At 44.5% G+C, this 20,568-nt stretch overlaps 1 protein-coding gene across 1 annotated transcript in view; it reads left to right on the top strand.

The window, feature by feature from the left end:
• The first annotated feature begins 14,017 nt into the window (after positions 1-14,017).
• The window catches only part of LIN9 (lin-9 DREAM MuvB core complex component), a 38,160-nt gene continuing 31,609 nt past the window's right edge, over positions 14,018-20,568 (top strand). The window contains exons 1-2 of the mRNA XM_045537150.1: positions 14,018-14,096; positions 20,336-20,368. Of these exons, the coding sequence (XP_045393106.1) occupies positions 14,018-14,096; positions 20,336-20,368 (112 nt within the window). The remainder of the gene's footprint in view (positions 14,097-20,335; positions 20,369-20,568) is intronic.

Genomic DNA, 20,568 nt, shown 5'->3' with positions numbered 1-20,568 from the left:
AGAAGTGACTAGATTCTGTCTTTGGGAGCTGCGAGGAAGCTTAGGAGTATTTAATGGGGGGGAGTCCACGGGTGGGCTCTGGAATCTGTGATGTCACAACTTTGACGTGTAAAATGTCATTGCACGTAGGTTTGGTGGTTTTAAAATATGCCCATGGTGTCCCTAATAGCCCCCTCCTCAAAGGCTGGAAGCTAATTCCTCTTCCCCTCCGTGCAGGCTGTACTCGGCCACCTGCTTCTAGCACACATGTCACAGAAGGCTTCGGCCCGGCCCTCTGTCCCAGAGAGCTTGCTTGGGGTGGGGGAGGGGGGGGCAGCTGCCCTCACCAGCCGCGTGAGTGACCCATCTCAGAAAGGGTCCTCCAGCCCCAGCTTCACGCCAGTACTCCCCGGGCGTGAGACGTGGAGTCAGAGGAGCTTTAAGGTTTAATGTCTGCCCTGCTGGGTTTGGGACTTGCATGGAACCCATTACCCCTTCCTTCTTTCCTTTATCTTTTTCTTTCTTTTCTTTCTTCTTAGACAGGGCAGTGTTACCCCTTTCTTTGAGCCTAGTCCTCCCTTTGGGAATGGGAATGTTTCCCCAATACCTCTACAACCCTTGTATCTTGGAAGTAAATAACTTATTTTTGTTGTTATAGGCTCATAGCTAGAAAGAACTTGCCTTGAGTCTCAGATGAGACTTTGGACTTTTGGTGCTGACACAAGACTTAGGGATGGAATGATTGTACGTCGCATGTGAGAAGGACATGAGTTTTAGGGGGCCAGGGTGGAATGCCATGGCTTGGATGTTTGTCCCCTCCAAACCTCATGTTGAAATGTGATCTCCACTTTGGTGGTGGCGGGGGGCGCTGATGGGAGGTCATGGAAGCAGACCCCGCATGAATGGCTTGGTGCTGTCCTCAGGATCGTGAGTGAGCTCTCCCTCTGTTAGTTCCTGGAGAGCTGGTTGTTAAAAAGAGCCGGCACCCCTTACTCTGTCTCTTGCTTCCTCCCTTGCCATGTGATCTCTGCACACGCCAGCCATGAGTGGAAGCCTGAGGCCCTCACCAAAAACCAAGCAGATGCCAGCACCATGCTTCTTGTACAGCCCGCAGAATTATAAATTACCAGCTTCAGGTATCCCTTTGTGGCAACCTGAAACAGACTCAGACACCTTTGTATTCTTATGGCCTTCATCTATATTTAATGAGCTTGCGCGCCACCCAAGGCTGCCCAGCCAAGGGGGTGAGCCAGGCCTGAGATCAGCTCTCCCCTAGCCACGCCCTGTTCCTCAGGGTTGTGTCTCCCTGGAGGAGGTGTTCACTTTCTATTTTACCCGCCCTGTAACTTTTTCTCAGTCCCTAGCAGTGCCCTTTGATTTTTCATCTCCTCAACATGGTGGGAGCCCAAAAACTGTTTGTTGAAAGAGGAAAGGAATCAGTGGAAACAATGCTTGGGCCTCCTGTACTTTCAGTGGAGCTGGGCGGGAGAGGCACACACTATTTTTCAGCAGCCCAACAATCACTCCCCTCCTTCCTGGCTCCCTCCACTTTTTTTTTCCCTGTTATTTTCCTCCCACTCCTCTGGGCTCAGGTAATCCTGAGGAATCTAAACCAGTGATTCCCAATTTAGCTGCACATTAGAATCAGGTGGGGGGGAGTTTTGACCTTCCCAGGCACATCCCAAACCAATAAAGGTGGACGGGGAGGGAGGGGGCACGCAGGCATCCGTGGCTTGTACAGCTCCCCAGGTGGTGCCACATACACCTGGCACCTGGTTGACAACCTGACATCACGGGTCTAAGTCATGGTGGTCCTGCCCCCCGCTTGCTAGGGGATTGGTTAGGAAAGAGCACGTGCCCAGTTCTCGCCAATGAGACGTGATGGAAGTCTGCCAAGGGCTTTTGGAAAAGGGACTCATGATGAGAGGCAGGTAAGGGCATTTGGATGTCTGGTTGCCTGGATAGATGTACCGTAACCGTCAGTCACCCTGGGAAGCGCTGTCCCCAGGACAAGCTGGGGGACTGGGGAAGGCAGAGTGAGGAGGGAGAACGGACCCAGGTCCCTGGGAACCTCCCCAAACTGCACCCCCCCCCCAGCCTAAGCTGCCTTCCTGCAGGGTTCTCGTTACTGGAAACGGTACCATTGCTTTAGGGGGCAAAGTCATTCGAGGGAAGGTGTTCTGTTATTTACAGCAGAAGATGTAACTGATATAGTTGAGAATTCTCAATGCATAACAGACTTTAAAAAGATTTTCCTACTGGAGGGAGAGATCAGTTGAATGCACGTATGTGAGTTTTCCCCCTAAAGGAACAGCAACGTGTGAGAAGAAAATGAAACAGAACATGAGGGGAAGGAAAGAAGAGGAATAAAAAACCAAGAGCTAAATATAGAGAAAAAGCCACACACATAGTTTGAGAGGAAATTATGCTTTCGAAGTGGAATGACAATGACACAGGAAGAAATTAGAGGAGGTACTAAATAACTTTGAGAATTTAAGCACGCTGATGATTAATGGAAAAGTAACAAGCCTTTCTCAACACAGAGGCCCAGAGGAAGGATTAGAATTAAAGAGCGAAAAAACGAAGGTAGTAGGACAATGATCAGGTTCCACGACTAGGGATGGGAGTCGGTGAATGCACAGATAGCTATTAAATACCTACTCCATGTCCACTCATGCAGATGACATAATAAATTTAAGAACTCTCGCAACCAAAGTACAAGACTGGCTTCCAAAAAAACAACTGGAGCACTTATCCTGCACATTAGATGCATGAAATAAATATTTGTTGAATCAACTAAGGATTTATTTGGCCATAGAAAGTGCAGACAGACTTAATGACAACATGGTGGGTGAAGTCTCAATCATGAATCCCTGGTAGTCACAGTGGCTCAAATAATTGCTGTCATTATGCTCGAGAGACAAGTGTATTATCAAGGCAGCAGAATCTGATGTGTGATTAATTGTTTTTAATTCAAAAAATGCAAAGTACTCCATTCAAACAAAAGTATGAGAAAGCTTAAGAGTGACTAATATCCTTCGGTCACTCATTTCAGTGTTAGCAATGTTTACATTTTTAAATCAATAAATGGACACCGTACCATGTCGAAGCTTCACTGAAAGGGAACCTTTGGAAGACCAACACCAACAGGGCATGTTAGCAGATGAAATGTTTAAGAAATCAGTTATTGAAGGGAACTTCTGTTTCCAGCCCCGGCAGAGTAACAAGTACCATAGTTGCTCTCCTGCTATAAGGAAACTGGGAAAAACGTAGGAAACGAATGTTCATAGACATTGTACAAGAGGCAATGCAAGACCCCGAGAAGGGAAAGAAGCGAAACGAGTCCAGGAACCACCTAGGCTGTCTTCCTGGAGACATTAATACTCGCCGGACTGCTGTGGTGCAAGGAGAGAGAATCCAAGCAGAGTGCGGCGCTTTCGCTGAGTCGAAGGACAGAGATTGGTTTCAGGAGGCTAAGGTGGCGGGAATTTGCAAGGTAGAGTTAACACAGAGAGAAGAGTCCAGAGAAAGAGCCCAAGACATCTGCATTACAGTCCCCTGGAGTCTTGCGCTGAATATTAAGCTGTGTATCTAACATGGAACTCTACAAAGCTAAGCAAAAAAATAACCATGGGGAAATGTAAGTTGGACAATTTCCAGAGCCTGCATCCTACTGGGATATCTTTGAGTTCCCAACCAATCAGAGTGAGGAGGCCTGAGTAAACCCTCAGGGTATGCAGTAGACACCCCAAAAGGCTCACACCTTAGGAGCAGAGCTGAAATAGCCCTAGAGCAGTGGTTCTCTACCAAGAGTGATTTTACTTCCCCAGAGGATACTCCGCTACGTCTGGAGACAATTCTGTTGTCACGACTGGGCAGATGCTACTGGTATCTAGAAGGTAGAGGCCAGGTGTCTTCGTCCATGTGGGCTACTATAACCAAATACTATAAGCTGGGTAGCTTTAAACAACAGAAATTTATTTCTCAGAGTTCTGGACGCTGGGAAATCCAAGATCAAGGCACTGGCAGATTTGGTGTCTGATGAGAGCTTACTTCCTGGTTCACAGAAGCTGTCTCCCTGCTACTTCCTCAGAGGGTGGAAGGGGACAAGGTGGCTCTCTGGGGCCTCTTTTATAAGGACACTAACTGAGAGGCCCCCCACCTCCTAACACCATCACACTGGTGTGAGATTTCAACATATAAATTTGAGGGGGGACACAAACATTCAGACTGCAACACCAGGGGCGCAGTTAAACATCCTATAATGCACAGGACAACCTCCCCACACAACAAAGAAGTGTCAAAAGTGCCAAGAATTTGCCAATCCAAATGTGAAAAGTGACAAGGTTGAGAAATCCTGCTCTAGAGTAAAGGTTTCTCTAGACCCATCCTAACAAAATTTAAAAACAACACTTGAACGGCTCAAACCAACCTGTAAGTAACATAACTGCTTATCAAGCAAAATTCAATACTCTTTAAAGGAATATAAAAATCATACATGCAACCATGTAATATCTACAATGAAATAAAACCCGCAAAGAAGTGGGTTGTGGAAGGAAAATCAGTCAGTAGAAACAAACCCAGAAATGACAGAGAAAAATGCGTTAAACAAGAATATTTCAAGGGCTATTACAAATAGATGCAAGATAAAGGAAAACATAGACATAATACAGAGAAAAATGGAAAATATAAAAAAACACCCGAATGGAATTTCTAGAGTTGAAAAACACAATATCTGCTGAACGTCAGTTAACTTAAAGACAAACAATAAATATACCCAAATTAAAGCACAGAAAGGAATGTCTGTAAACGAGCAGAAACTTCATGGCCTGTAGCACAATATCAAGCAATTTAACATTTGTACAATTGGAATCCGAGGTGGAGGGGAAGGAGGAAAAATATTTAAAGAAATAATAGCCAAAACCTTTCCAACTTTAATGAACCATAAACCCACATATCCAAGAGGTTCAACAAACTCAGGGCAGGAAAAATAACGTCACACCAAAGTACATTATAATCAGATTGCTGAAAACTAGTGATAAAGAGGAAATTCTTAAAAACAGACAAGAAGAATAAAAAGACCATGACATATGGAGAATAAAGATAAAAATGACTGCTGCGTTTTCATCAGAACAACGCAAGCCAGAAGAAAGAGGAATGCCGTCTTTAAAGTACTGAAAGAGAAAAGTCACCAGGTTTTATGGACCGAATGTTGGTGTTTCCCCAAAATTCATATGTTGAAATTCTAACACCCAATGTATTAGGAGGTGAGAACTTTAGGAGGTAGTTAGATCATAAGAATGGGGCCCTCATCAAGAGGATTGGTGCTTTTATGTGAAAGGACAAGGGGACAGCTTGATTCATCTGTCTCTTTCTACAACGAGAAAACAGCCATCTGAAAACCAGCAAGAGGCCTAACTTAAACACATGGGATCTGCTGCCACCTTAACCTTGGACTTCATAGCTCACTGCAACCTCCACCCCCCCGGGCCCAAGCGATCCTCCTGCCTCAGCCTCCCAAGTAGCTGAGACTACAGGCGTGTGCCACCACACCTGGCTAAGTTTTCTATTTTTGTTAGAGACGGGGTCTCGCTCTTGCTCAGGCTGGTCTTGAACTCAAGCGATCCTGCCGCTTCGGCCTTCCAGAGTGCTAGGATTACAGGTGTGAGCCACCGCGCCCGGCCAATAAATTTCTTTCATTTAAGCCACCTGTTTATCATATTCTGCTACAGCAGCCTGAACTGACTAAGACACCAGTCTAAAGAAATAAAGACATTTTCAAATAAATACCAGGCTGAGAGGTCATTTCCAGCAGAACTGCTTTAGAAGAAATGTTTTGTTTTTTGAAGTTCCTCAGGCTGAAGGAAAAGGAGAGCAGATAGAAAAATGAGAGCTATACAAAGAAATGAAGAGTACCTGAAATGGTAAATGCATGGATAAATATAACATTTTTTTTGTTTAAAAATTTTTTAAGTTAATTGACCACTTGAAGCAAACATAAAAATATATTTTGGGCTTTATAACATATATGGCAATGAAGTCTATTAAAACAACAGCACAAAGTTTGCAAGGGGGGAATGGAGGTCTACTATTCAGACGTTCTTATATTAAACATATGTGACGGCTCGTGGCATGCGTGGGAGACGTTCGCCATGAGCACGGTGCTGTTGCAGGTGACTCGCTGTTTGCCTCCTTGTTGAGTGTGACGGCATCACTCCCCATCTTCCACTGCTTCATCTCCACCGTCTTCAAAGACAGGACTGTCCCGGGGAGGCTGCACGTCTCACGGGTCACGCCAAGAAGTGTGGACGGTGCTACTGGACTAGAGAAGACAGTGATTTGGGATTCGTTACATTTGATGCAACTGCTGATTAGCTCAGCTCACTTCCCAGTAGTAGCACCGCCTCGTAGTTAATTCCGGGAATGTATTTGATTGGAATGTTAAGCAGTTGTTTCTTTCTTTATCAGCAGAATGCGCAACAAAAAATGATCTACGGTTAGAGAGCTAATGGCAACATGTTTGAGACCTGTGATTAGAATTCTCATTATGGAGATATGTAATCAAAAGCCGTAAAGATTATTTAAAAATTTTTTAATCTTCTGAGATTATTTTAAAATCCATTTCAGTACCATATATATATATATATATATATTTTAATATATGGCATGAGCTGTTTTGGTAGTCTTATTTTTTTTTTTTTTCTTATTTCTTTTTTTCTAACCACTAGACAATCAGGGGTTGATAGTTTTATTAAACTATATATCTGCACTGAATTAGTATGTCTGCCTATTGAGAACAATTTTCCTTTGCTTTGGAGCTGTATGGGATGCATCCATCGTGAGTATGTGAACTAGTCTTTTTTTTGTTTTGGAGATAGGGTCTCATTCTGTCACCCGGTCTGGAGCAGAGTGGTGTCATCATAGCTCAGTGTAGCCTCCAACTCCTGGGCTCAAGCGATCCTCCCAGCTTAGCCTCCCAAGTAAGTGGGAGTACAGGTGCACCTCACCATGCCTGGCTAATTTTTTATTTAAAATTTTTTTTTTTTAGAGATGGGATCTCATTATATTGCCCAGGCTGACCTCCAATTCCTGTCCTCAAGCAATCCTCCCACCTCAGCCTCCCAAAGTGCTGGGATTACAGGTGTGAGCCACCAAACACCCCTGGCCTTATGAACTAGTCTTTTTGAGGATAAATCATAGTTTATAACAAGTTTTAAAATTCAAAGCTATTAAACTATTCGATTAAAACCTATTAAAACTATTTATGATCAAAATCTATTAGTCTAGTCAGATTTAGAGCTTTTGTGGCAGGTAGAGTACGGATTGAGATATTTATATAGAATATTGCTCAAATAGAAATCTTAGGTTCTATTTTACCATTGATACTGAAGGTATAATGTGATAGACTTAAAATATGAAAAAGAAATTAATGGAATAAAAATGTGCGTATATGTTGTTTTTACCTGAGTTATCTTTATGTTTGTCATTAGTGTAGCCTGGAGATAATTTGTAGTTAAAGCTCTGAATCAAGTTATCCTTTGGGACAAGATTTTTCTGAGAGGTGACAATCTGAAGCTACTGTTGTAAGATATGAAAACAGCAAAATTAGAAACCGTCAAACTCTTGCTGTTTCTTCACATCTCATGAACACATACACGTCCTAAAGGGGCCAATCTTCCAGGGTTAGAGTCTATAATTCTGCTCTATGTTGAGCCATCCAATCTTTCTAGTTTGGGCAGTTCTGATGACAAAGTGCTGCTTGTAGCTTGGGCTGGTGTGCTCCCCTAGTTAATATTTTATCTGTAAATTCATTTAAGAAATTCTGGACAATGATTTAGTGTGTCTGTGTGTGTCGGTGGGGGGGTATGTCTCTCCAGTTTCCCTCCCAAGGGATAATGTACATAACTTTTTCACAGTTTGTTATGGAGCAGATCTGGTAAAAGAGGTTGCTATAATATTATTCCTTCAAGGAGGCGTTCTTTCACCCCTTATCTTGGCTCCATTATGCAGATTGGAAAACAAAGAGATTCCGCAAATAACCTGGGATATACCAATAAATTTCGCGGAACATGATGTCTTTAGAAGTAGTATCTCAGAAATACAACTAACGACATTCCTTCTGGGTGCATTTTGGGAAAGAGGACATAGCAGAGAGTGACAGGGAGCTGGTGTTTGTGTGCTGGGATGTGGGCCAGGTGTTTTACATAAGCGATCTCGTTTAATTCTCACTACAGCCCTGGGAAACAGGTTTAATGATCTCTCTCTCTCTCGCTTTCTCTCTCTCTTTTAAGCAAATGATACTTTTACCTGGGCCTCAGGAGAAATAGGCATTTTATGACCCTCCTAGGAGTCATTGTAAAGAAACAGGATTTATTAGGAATTCAGTTTGCATCTTCCTCTAGCCACTTGGGTCCAACAGGAAAAGGAGCTTCTCTTTCTAGCATAGTTTGCAGACTGATATGTAAAATGTTTGGCAGGAAAAGACAGAGTGGGAAGGAAAGCAGTTTGATGTCAGTCTTTTGCTTGCAGCTATCATGTAAAATTGTCCAGCAGAGGGCTTCTTGGACGTCACATCTTCATGAAGTGGCTTAGAAAGTGATCTGGTGCAAGGTGACTACCAAAAGTTTTAGATTGAGACAAAACCTAAAATCTGAAAGCAAGATTTTTCTTGTAACTGCTTTATGGAGACATGAATCACATACCACAATTCACCCATTTAAAATGTACACTTCACTGGTTTTTAGTGTACTGTAGTCCACCCTTATCTTTGGGGGATACATTCTAAGACCCCCAGTGGATGCCTGAAACCATGGATAGTAAGTACCAGGCCCTTTATGTACTGTTTTTTCCTATAAATACATACCTATGATAAAGTTTAATTTATAAATCAGGCACAGTAAGAGATTATCAATAATTAATAATAAAATAGAACAATGACAGCAATACACTGTAATAAAAGTTACAGTATATTGTAACTCTCTCACAGTATCATGTTGAACTAGACTCACTTATTTTCAGACTTTGGCTGACTGCGGATGACTGAAACTGTGGATGAGAGAGAGCTACTGTATGCACAGTTGTGGGGCCGTCACCACAGTTGATTTTAGAACATTTTCATCACCGCCAAAAGCAACCCTGTGCCTTTTAGCAGTCAATCCCCATCTCCCACCCCCATCAGCCCTAAGCAGCCACTAATCTGCTTTCTGTCCCTGTGCATTTGCCTATTCTGTGCATTTCATATAAATGGAATCTTACAACATGTGGTCTTTTGTGACTGGCTTCTTTCCCTTAGCATGAGGTTTTCAAGGTTCATCTACATTGTAGCATTCATCAATACTTCATTCCTTTTTATGGCTGAATAATATTTCATTGTAGGGACATACCGCCACTTTTTTCCAATGGCTGTTTTTATTATAAAAATAATGAAGAAAATTTACTGTAGAAAATTTATAAATACAGATATAAAGGAAAGAAAAATCACACCACTCAGAGATAGCCACCATTAACGTTGCATATCTTTTGTTCTGAGTTTAGTCTGGGTTGCTTCCACATTTGGCTATTGTAGAAGAATGCTGCTAAGAACATGGGTGTACAAATATTTGTTTGAGTCCCTGCTTTCAATTCTTTTATCTCCAGAGTGGAATTGCTGGATCATATGTTTAAGTTTTTTAGGAACCACCGTACTGTTTTCCATGGCAGCTGCACCGTTTTGCATTCTCATCAGCTGTGCACAAGTGTTCCAATTTCTCCACATCCTTGTCAACGCTTGCTATTATCTGTCTTTTTGATTATAGCTATCCCAGTGGGTGTGAATTGGTATCTCATTGTAGTTTTGATTTGTATCTCCCTAATGATAATGATCTTGAGCATCCTTTCATTGGTTTATTGGCTTATTATATCTCCTTTGGATAAATGTCTATTCAGAGCCTTTGCCTATTTTTTGACTTGGGTTATCTTCTTATTATCAAATTATAGGAGTTTTTAGATATATTTTGGATACGAGTACCTTATCAGATATATGATTTGCAAATATTCTCTCCCATTCTGAGGATTGTGTTTTCACTTTCTTGATAGTGTCCTTTGAAGCACATGAGTTTTTAATTTCAATAAAGTCCGATTTGTAATTTCTTTGGTTGATTATACTTTTGTGTCCTATCTGAGAAGCTGTTGCCTAAGCTAAGGTCACAAAGATTTACACCTCTGTTTTCTTCTAAGAATTTTTATAGTGTAGCCCTTACATTTAGGTCTTTGATCCATTTTGAGTTTAATGTTTATATAGTGTGTGAAAATAAGATTTTAATAAAAACTTTAAGTATTAATGGTTTTCATTACAGAGTAGTGTCATATACTAAAGTCCACTAAACTTGGATGTTTCATCCATAATATCTAGCATATGGAGAATTTTACCTTTCATTATCTCAATTTTATCCATTTCTATCCTCACATTGTGATCTAGGTAGGACAGTGTAGTTATTTTCACTCCTCAAATGGGAAAACCGAGGCAGGAAGGTTCAATGACTTGTGCAAGATCATGGTGCTCCTCAGTGGTAAAGCAAGGGTTAGAACCCACGTCTTCTGCTCTCACTCCTGGTTCCATTTCCACCCTTGGAAGATGTCCAGGGAGAGGATTCTGAAGGGCATTACCAAGGTGGCCATTGAGCACATTTTAATAATATTTATTATCAAAATATTTATAATTATATAAAATATTTTATACAAATATCATACTTGATACTATTACCAAAAAGAGGTTCTAATAAAAGAAGGATACCAATACCCACTGGAGACCCTGATAGGTACTTAATTTACATTGTATCATTTAATCTTCATAATAATCCTTCAAGGAAGGGAAGAAGAAACTAAAAACTGCTACTGAAAGTAAGTAGTTGGTTCAAGGCTACACGGAAAGGAAGCAGGGGAACTGCAGTTTGAACCCAGATCCTGACCCCGTCGCTACTCCTGGCACATTTGGATGCTAGGAATAGAAGTGATGAGTCTGGGGTCCTACCAGCAATTATAACATTTATGTAGATATAAAATGAAGAGCTTTTTTTTTTTTTTACCTAACTATGGTTGAGATTGTCAAGCAAAGAAACTGTATAGTCTTTATTTTTTCCTTACCAACTCAAATTCTCAGGACCTTATCAAAGGTATTTATAAAAATATTTACACACACACCATACATATGTAATACACACACACACACACACACAAATTTTATCTTTAGTCATTGCAACTGACTATTCACACAGAAATAACTCAATAATTGATAAATGGGCCATGGGACTGGAAATGATCAAACCTGACATGCCTAAAATGTCATTTTTTTTCTTGTGGTGTATTTTTATCTAGCTTTTTCATGACTTATTACCTTATTCACATTTTGGTTGGTTTTTTTTTTTAAAGCAAACAACACTTAAACAATGTTATTTTAAAGTGGAATAAATGATCACAGGAAATGTAACACCCCTATGCTGTGTGTTGCTGTGGTTTGAATGATGGTGTTCCCTCCAAAATGCAGTTGAAACTTAATCCCCAGTGTAATAGTATTAAGAGGTGTGGCCTTTGGGAGGTGATTAAGTCACCAGGGCTCTGCTGTCATGAATGGGATTACACCTTCTTAGAGGGCTCAAGATTGAAGGGAGCATTCTCTTGCCCTTTTGTCCCTTCTGCCCTGTGAGGACGCAGCAAGGCACTGCTCCCCAGATACCAATATGGCACCTTGATCTTGGTCTTCCCAGTTTTCAGAACCATGAGAAATAAATTTCTGTTGTCTATAAATTACCCAGTCCCAGTTATATTTATAGCAGCACAAATGGACTAAAACATACATGTTATCCTCATATCAGAGGGAGAAACAGGCACTGAGAGTGGGCCAGATTCCTGATTCTACCACCTGCTTGCCATTGTCCTTGGACTAATTACCGGGTTATTGAGAGAATCAAGTACGCCAATGACTGTAAAACCTCTCACAAATATCCAATCAACAACCTCACTGAAAATAACAAAGTGCCTTGGCTTCTGTCACACAGCTAATAGATCTGCAGCTGGGATACAGCTTCAGCCTTCAGACTATGAGAAGAATCGTTTAGGGTTTTTGTTTAAAACACAGATTACCAGGGGAAGGGCCTAAACATCTTGATTTAAACAACAGTCCTGCTGTTATGTGTATGTGAAAATTGGCTCAGAATAAAACCCGGTGTCCTTTGGTCTAACGATAGCTTGACCATCATGACAGGAACAAAACTTTCGCTTTTCCCACCTGGCTAACCTTCACGTTTGTTTATTTCCATTTTTTCATTCTCAAAGGGTTGATCTTTTCTTGATTTCGTCTCCAAATGGATAGCGAAGTGCAAGCCGCTGAAGCCCCCCGGGTGCTGACACCAGGGGCCAGTGTTTTCATATTCTTGGAATGCACATCAGGATGTGTTCAGAAGGCAGGGAGAGGTTCAGCTAGCTCCGAAGGAAGGATTACATTGAACTTTCACCCTCCCTGCTCACTCCCTGCTCCCGCTGCTACCTCAGCATGGCAGCACCCAGTTACCCAAGGCACAAAGCTGGCATCAGCAACAATACTCCTTCCTCACACCCAGTGACTCACCCAGTCCTGTCTTTCTCCACACCTCTCGAGAGGTGGAACGCATCCTGCCCCTCTGTCCCCTTTGATACCGCTTCTGCTGCCTGCCAGGAGCTATCATAAAGTCTTTTCATCTATCAACTCATACAATCCCCAAAACAACCCTGTTATCTGCAATTTACAGATAAGAAACTGAGGCACAGAGAAGAAACAAACCTGCCTGAGATTATCCAATGGACAGCCAGAATGCCCCCCAGGCCTTGGGGCTCCAGAGCCCACCCTCTGAACCTCTACAGCCACCAGCACAGGTATCTCTCTCCCGTCCTTTCCCTGCCCCAACAAGCTTCCTCCTGATTGGTTTCCAGGTTCTCATTTTGTCCACAACCAAACACAGATGGAAACATACCGCCCCCTTTATCTAAAACCTGACCTTTCCAGGGCGCTAAGCAAGTCTGACCCCTTAGCCTGGGCTGTGACGGCTGTCATCTTAGTCTACCACTTTTTAACTTTGTAGTTCCTGGAATTCATCCAGGTTGTCTCTCTCCTCGCTCAGCTGTCCCATCTCCCCACCCCTACCCCAGCCTTTCCTGGAGAAAAAGGACCGGAGCTCGGTAACATGTGTTAAATGAATTGCTGAAAAGCAACAGCAGTTTATTACTGGAAAATGTTACGGACAGGAATTGCGAAATCTTTCCTTGGGCTTCTTTCAAAACAGAACGAATTCTCCTTCGGTGTTCTCCCTGTTTGGATCAGGGGACTTCATCACCTTGGAGCGTCACCGTCCCTTTCCGTCCGCGTCCTCGCGAAGCCTCCTGCTATTCCTGCTGTCATTCTCTCCCGGCGCACTGCACGGTCCAGCGTGGCATGGCCGACGGGGCCGGGCAGGACAGTCCTTCGGCTGTCGGCCTAGATGGCCAACCTCACGACCTCTCAAGGTCTCGCTTCCCGGCCGCTCGCAGCCTAGGCCCCAGCACCGGCGGGGCGGCGTCCCCGGCTCGCGGGGGGCGGCTGGGACCCGAGTCCCGAGTCCCCGGCCGGCGCGCAGGGGGCGGCTGCGGCCCGAGCTCTGGGAGAGGAGCGGGGATGGAGGCGTGCGGGAAACGCGGTTTTGGGGACCCGGGGACATTTTGCTCCGCGTAGCGTCCCCTCCGGTAACGCCACCGAGAACCGAGGGCTTCTCCCCCCAGCCGGGGCCTCCCTCCCGGTCCGCACTCGGCACGAACCGCCCGCAGTTCCCGCAGCTGCAGCGCGAGCCGCGCGCCGGGAGCGGAGCCCGGGCGGGACTCGGGAGCCGGCGCCGCTGCCCCGCGCCCCAGCGCCGGGCCCGTCCGCGCGGCCTCGCCGCCCGCCCCTCCCTCCCTGCGGCCGGCCCGGCGGGGCCCCTCGGCCGGCGGCGGCGGGAGCGGCGGGCGCGGCGCGGCGCGTTCGAACCTCCCTCGCAAAGACAGTCTCCGCCCCACAATGCACCGCGGCGGGCAGCCTTTGAAAAAGCGGCGCGGCTCGTTCAAGATGGCGGAGCTCGACCAGTTGCCTGACGAGAGTGAGTAGCGCCTCGAAGCAGCCCCCGCCGCCCGCCCGCCGCCCGCCCCGCCGCCGCCCCGGCCGGGACGGGCGGCCGAGCCCCCTGCCGGGCGGGCGGGCGGACTGCCAGCCCCACCGCGGCCCCCCGGTCCTCCCTCTCCGGGCTTGCCGCCGCGTCGCCGCCTTTGTTATGGTGTCTGCGGGCTGGTTTCTGGGCTGGTGCGAGCGCCCGGGCCGGAAGCCGAGAGCCCGGGGGTCCCGCGGGGCCGGGCGCGGGCGCTGGCCGCCCCCCGGGCCCGACTCCGGCGCCCGGCCGCGGTGGGGGAAGAGCGGCCCCCGGCCGCGGGGCTGCCGCCGCCGCCCGCACCGCTGCCCCGGCGCCGAGGGACGCCCGCCCGGGTTACGTAACCCGCCCGTCCCGGCCCGGGGCTCGCGCTGGGCACCGGCGGTCGCAGCCCCTCCGCCTGCCCCCGCCTCTGCTCCCGCCCTGTCACAGCTCCTGTCCCTGCGGGCGCCTGCGAGCGTCCCCGTCCCCCCCGCCCCCAACCGGTGCGTCCACCCCGGGAAGTGTTTCCGTGTCAGAGCATTGGCCCCTTCCCCTGGCACCACAGGTGGCAGCGGCCCTTCCCGGAGGTCGCCCGGACCGGATCCGCGGCGTCCAGGTGGCCCCCATCCCACGGGCTTCCCTCTGAATGTCCGCGTCGTAAGCATCACCGGGGCACCTCTGCACATGGATGTGACCGGCACAGCACATGTCACTCTGCCTGACACCTTCTCCCGCGCGGTGCCTCCCTTGCCCATGTTGACTCGCCCTGACGTCCCAGACATGGGTGCTCACTTGGGTCGAGTAAGGAAGAGCACCCACTCCGTAGTTGGAGGACAGTGGAACTTAATTTTGTAAATTTAGAGTACTGCATAAATTCTATAAAACGGCAGATATTTTAGTTAATGCCAAAAAGATTCTTGAATGCACGTTCACTATGCAGTGTGTGTATACATGTCATTTGTGAGAGTTTTAGGATAACAAAAACAAAAGGCTCAGTCACTGTTAAGTCTGTGCACAAGGCAAATAGACTTTAAAAAGTGAGAGAGAAAGATACTGCCAGTTCTGTCTTCTTCAGGAGGTCAAAGTAAAATAAAAGTTCACGTTGCTAAGCTAGTGAAAAGTTGCATTAAGGTTTTCTTGTAAATTTGATGTAGGCCAGCACTAAGTCCCAAAAGAACTTTCTTGGTGATGGAAATGTTCTCTTTGGTGATGTCCACTAGGGCGGTCACTAGCCATATGTGGCCTGGAGCACTTCAACTGTGGCTAGAGTGACTGAGGAACTGAATCTTTAATTTCATTTAATTTTAATGAATTTAAATGTAGATAGTCACGTGTAGCTAGTGGCTACTGTATTGGTCAGGGCCCAGCTATAGCCCATCTATGAGTTTCATTGTTTCTTGTTTGTAGAATACAGTTGATTGTGATTTAGGGTGCTCCCAAATAATGGTGGGCCTGCTTGTCATCTAAAAAAGTTTTTCTTATCCTTGCTATCTTTATCATAAAGATGTCTTATCACCTTTTAGAAGTCACAATCACTAGAGCTATTATTTTGGTTACTGTGGTTATTCTGTTGAAATGAGAGGTATTTTAAGTGGCTTTCTTATTACTGTCATTAGGAATATTTGCTTCATTATCAAACACTTATGGAGAACTTACTGTGGTTCTTTGGTTCTTTGCAGGGCCTTGGGATTTATGCTAGGGTTCAAATTCCAGCCATATTCTCAAACTATATAACTTAATCATTTATTTTACTTTGTGACATCTCTGGTACGTTGGTGTGTGTGTGTGTTTGTGGGGGGTGTGTTTTGTTTAGCTAGACTTCAGTTTTGTTGAAACCAGGCATTTTCTTACCTGGTTTGTTATATAGTGCCACAAATCAGGGACATAAATACTTGATTTTATGGAATTGAATGTAGAGTAATATAGGCATTATTAATGAAACTGGAGTAGGGTCTTGAAAAGGAACAGTGATTTCAGTTTGATACTGGAAATAGTAGTATGGTTTTTGGTAACGTTTAGTCAAGGAGGCTAGCTAATATATTAGCTAATAGCCAGTACAATATTATCAGTAATAAAAAAGCTACCATTTTTTGAGTACTTACTAGGAACCAGATGCTGTGCGAAGCATATTACAACTATTTGTTCATTTAAGCCTCGTTTCAGTTGATGTAAGTACTCGATTTTATATATGAGAAAAGTGATGCCATCTTCAACTCAGGTCTTTCCTCTTGATACCTCTTGCATATTTCACATCTCCTTCTAGATGCTTCCGAGGCCCCTCAAGCTTCACAGGTTCAAAATCTACCTCATAATTCCACCCCAGAATAGAGAGACGTCCAGTGGCTCCTGCCTTAATGAATGGTTCCACTGTGCATGCGGCTGGCAGGGAAGAAACCTAGAGATTGTCTTTGGCATGTCCCTGTCTTTCACTTCCCATATTTAAGCCTTTGCTAAGTCTTTGTGACTTTTACCTTCTAAATGTCTATTAATTCTTCCTACTTCTTACCATTACCCCAGGCCAAACTGTCACCATCTCTTCTCTACACTAATCACTTCTGCCTCCCATTAATCCAACCCCCTCCCCACATACACACAGCCAGAGGGATCCTTTCAAAATGTATATATGTCATCTTCCTGTTTCAAACCCTTTAGCACGCTGGGTGCGGCAGCTCACACTGTAATCTGAGCTATTTGAGATGCTGAGGTGGGAGGATCACTTGAGGCCAAGAGTTGGAGACCAGCCTGGGCGACATAGTGAGTCCCCTGCCCCGTCTCTAAAAAATGTTTTTTTAATTTGCTGGGTGTGGTGGCACCCACTTCTAGTCCTAGTTACTCAGGAGGCTAAGGTGGGAGGATCCCTTAACCGGAGAGTTCGAGGTTGCAGTGAGCCAGGAGCGCCACTGAACTCTAGCCTGGGTGGACAGAGCGAGACTGTGAGAAACAGAACCAAACCCTTTAGTAGCTACAAGACGCTTTGTGGTCTGGCTGCTTCCCACCTCTCCAGGTTACTTTTTGCCATTCTTCCTCTCGTTCTATCCCTTTGGGTTAAACTGGACCGTTTTCATGTCCTGTGCTCACCAGGCTCCCTTTTCTGCACGGCCTTTGCACATGCTGTTCTCTCTACCTGGAATCCTCGTTCTTCCCTTCGCTTCCAGTGAACTGCTTATCTTTTATATCCCGTTTTCCACTTCGTCAGGGAGCTGTTTTGCATCTTCCCTGACTAGACTATGCCTTCTTTAAATCTTTTCATACCACTTTGTAACTTCTTAGTGGCAGCTGTCAGAGTTGCAGTTTTACGTTTGTTTATGGGATTGTTTGGTGAGTAGCCCCACCAGAGCAGGGACCCTGTTTTTCTTCATGGCTGCATTCCCAGTTCCACGTATGACACCTGGCTTGACTCTCTGACCTTTTCTCGTCCCTCTCTTCCCTTGCTGGCTACTCCCCAAGCACAGTGCTCCCACTCCTTGATTATGCTGAACTATTAATAATTTCTCAGGACTTTTTAACCTGCTGTTTCTTCTGCCCAGATTCATTGCTTTGATTTCCTGCTTTCTCAGAGCTAATTCTTTTCAGATGTTACCTCCTCAGAGGTGCCTTCCCTAAGTGATATCGCCCTGTTTATTTCCTTTATAGCAATTACCATGAGGTATAATTATTATTTCATGTACTTTTTTATTATATGTCTCTTTTTTTAATTTTTTATTTTTGAGGCAGAGTATTGCTATGTCGCCATGGGGTCATCATAGCTCACTGCAACCTTACGCTCCTGGGCTAAAGTGATCCTCCTGCCTCAGTCCTTCACCTAGCTGGGACTATAGGCGTGTGCCACCACACCCAACTAATCTTTTCTACTTTGGGTAGAGACAGGGGTCTGGCTCTTGCTCAGCGTGGTTTCCAAATCCTGACCTCAAGCAGTCCTCCCGCCTTAGCCTCCCAGAGTGCTAGGATTACAGGCGTGAGCTATCGCACCCAACCTGTTATATATCTCTTTCTACTAGAATGTAAACTCTCTAAGAGCAGAGGCTTTGTCTTGTTCCTGGGGGTAAACCTAGCCCCTAAAATAGTGCTTATGGCGGGCATTCAGTAAATACTTGTTGAATGGATGAATGAACATACCTGGTTAGAGCAGGATTCTAACCTAATCAGATTCACCTGCCTGCCTGTAAGGTTCATTTTCTTAATGGTTTTTTTTATTGCTCAAAATAATACAGTAAGCACTACATCAGAATTAGCCATGTATCATGTGCGTTGTTCTAAGCACTTTTACGTATATTAACTAATTTAATCTTCATTTTACAAATGAAGAAACAACAGCACAGAGAGGTTAAGTAACTTGCTTAAGGTAACACCCAGGAAAGTGGCTGAGCCAAGATTCAGACATAGGTCGTTTCAGTCTAGAACAAGTTCTCTTAACCACCGTGCTATACTGCCTCCCAACAAAGGAAAAAAGGTTAAAGGTGGTAGGTCAGAATCCCCAAGATATGGTCCCTGCCTTCATGGAACAGGAATGGGTATCATGTGGCTTATCCCTTTTCCTTCCGATCTCTACTCAATATCACCTTTCACAGAAGCTAATCATGAGCACCTTACTACAAATAGTCCTCCTTTCCCCCACCCCCACCCCGCCTATTCCTGTTTTCCTGCTTCATTTTTTCCCATGGTGCTTATCATCACCTGACATGTGTATTTGTTTGTCTGCCTTCACTAGAATGTAAATTCCGTAAGAACAGGGACGTTGGCTGTTTTGCTGCTGTTGCGTCCCCATTGCCTGGAGCAGGGGCTGGTGTGCAGCTGGCACTTGGTACATAGTCACTGAATGCGTGAATGATTACTGCGTTTTCTCAAATGAACTGTGTATCTCTTGGTGGCTACATGGATATGTGCATTGTCTACTGTTACTGCTTGTTGTGTTGTATTGTTTGAGGCTTTTTAGGGAGGTTTTATGCCATTCTTCCCCCCTCCCCCATGACTCTACTGCCTGTAGTCCTTAAGCTTCAATTCGCCCTACAGACTCCGTCCTCCTGTCTTGTTAACCATTCTCCACATCTAGGCAAGAAAGTAGCGGGAAGACTAGAGTGGCCTTAATGCTAACAGGTGTCTGTTCTGCAAGCCTGTCATACTGACCTGTGGAGGAAAAGTCAGTTGAGGTTTAGGGGATCTGAGATGCATATTGTTTAAGGATTTGAGATGAAATGTTTCCTGGCCATAACTGCCATACTTTATCTGTTGCTTTTCCTTTGTACTCTGTTTTCCATTTATATACGTTGTCAGTCGTTGCTGCTTTTAGTAAACACCAAGGAGGATTAATCTGTCTTCTCTAATTTTTGTACCTGGTTCATGGTTTTTTTTTTTACTTCATCTCCTGAGATCATCCTTAGTTATTATTTTTCAAATGACTTGGACTTCTTTGCAATACATCTAATTCTGAGATTTTAAATTTAGTGCTCTCTCTCTCTCTCAAAAAACTTCTTTCCCTATTGATTCTCCCACTTCCCTGACTCATAGATACTGTCTTTTATTCACACCAGGACCTGTATGTAGCCCAGTCTGTCTCAAAGTGTGTTACCTGCAACAGAATCTCTTAAATTATTATTTATTAATAGAACAGGTTCTGCATGTATGAGGAGCTTCCTGGTTATTCTAACATACACTCAAGTTTTATCCCGGCGACGCCTCCAACTTTATGCTGGCCCCTCTTGGCTGTTCTGAGCGTCCTTTTCCAGCTTGCATCTGTTAAGTGTCGCACATACTTGCCTTCTAGACTTTCAAGGGACTTACTGCTGCTCTGACAGTCACTGGAGCATTCCCATTGTCTGTTTTCGCCACTACGTTACCACTCCTAATGTTTGCCTCAATAAATGTCAGTTCCCTTTCTCTGTTCCTCCAGTACCGGAGCACTTCTGGTGGATCCAAAATTACTTCTTTCTCTATTCTTCCTCTTTTCTCTCTTTCTTCGTTTTCCTCTGCTGGAATGGTCTCCAGTTGGTAAAACTTCAACAAGACTCCCATGTGTTTTTCTTCAGTTCTTCCTTAGGCTGTCTGAGTTCTGGTCTGTAGCTCGAATTGCTTGCTATTAATAGTTATTTCTAATCGCACCCACCATCACTTCAAACTCAACATTGCTAAAACTAAAGGGATCACTGTTACTTCCAATCCAAGTTTTTTTCCTCACTTTGATTATGAAATAATTATTGATTTATTTTTAATTGCAGGCTCTTCAGCAAAAGCCCTTGTCAGTTTAAAAGGTAAGAATTATAGCAGTTTTATGTGTACCATAGCTCGAAATTTAATTCATTAAATTAATTTGGGTATAGTGTGTTTCTTTTCCTTCTAAGTTATGATTCATCATAGCTTTTAAGTATTGGTTTTCACTGATAACCTTAAATTCATAATGCTTGTATAGGAGAATTGATTCTCAATTGTTAGAAAATAAGAAAATCTTTTC

Source organism: Lemur catta, chromosome 25, assembly GCF_020740605.2.
Source record: "Lemur catta isolate mLemCat1 chromosome 25, mLemCat1.pri, whole genome shotgun sequence".
In the NCBI taxonomy this organism is placed as follows: domain Eukaryota; kingdom Metazoa; phylum Chordata; class Mammalia; order Primates; family Lemuridae; genus Lemur; species Lemur catta.
This window is presented reverse-complemented; position numbering and strand designations above follow the sequence as displayed.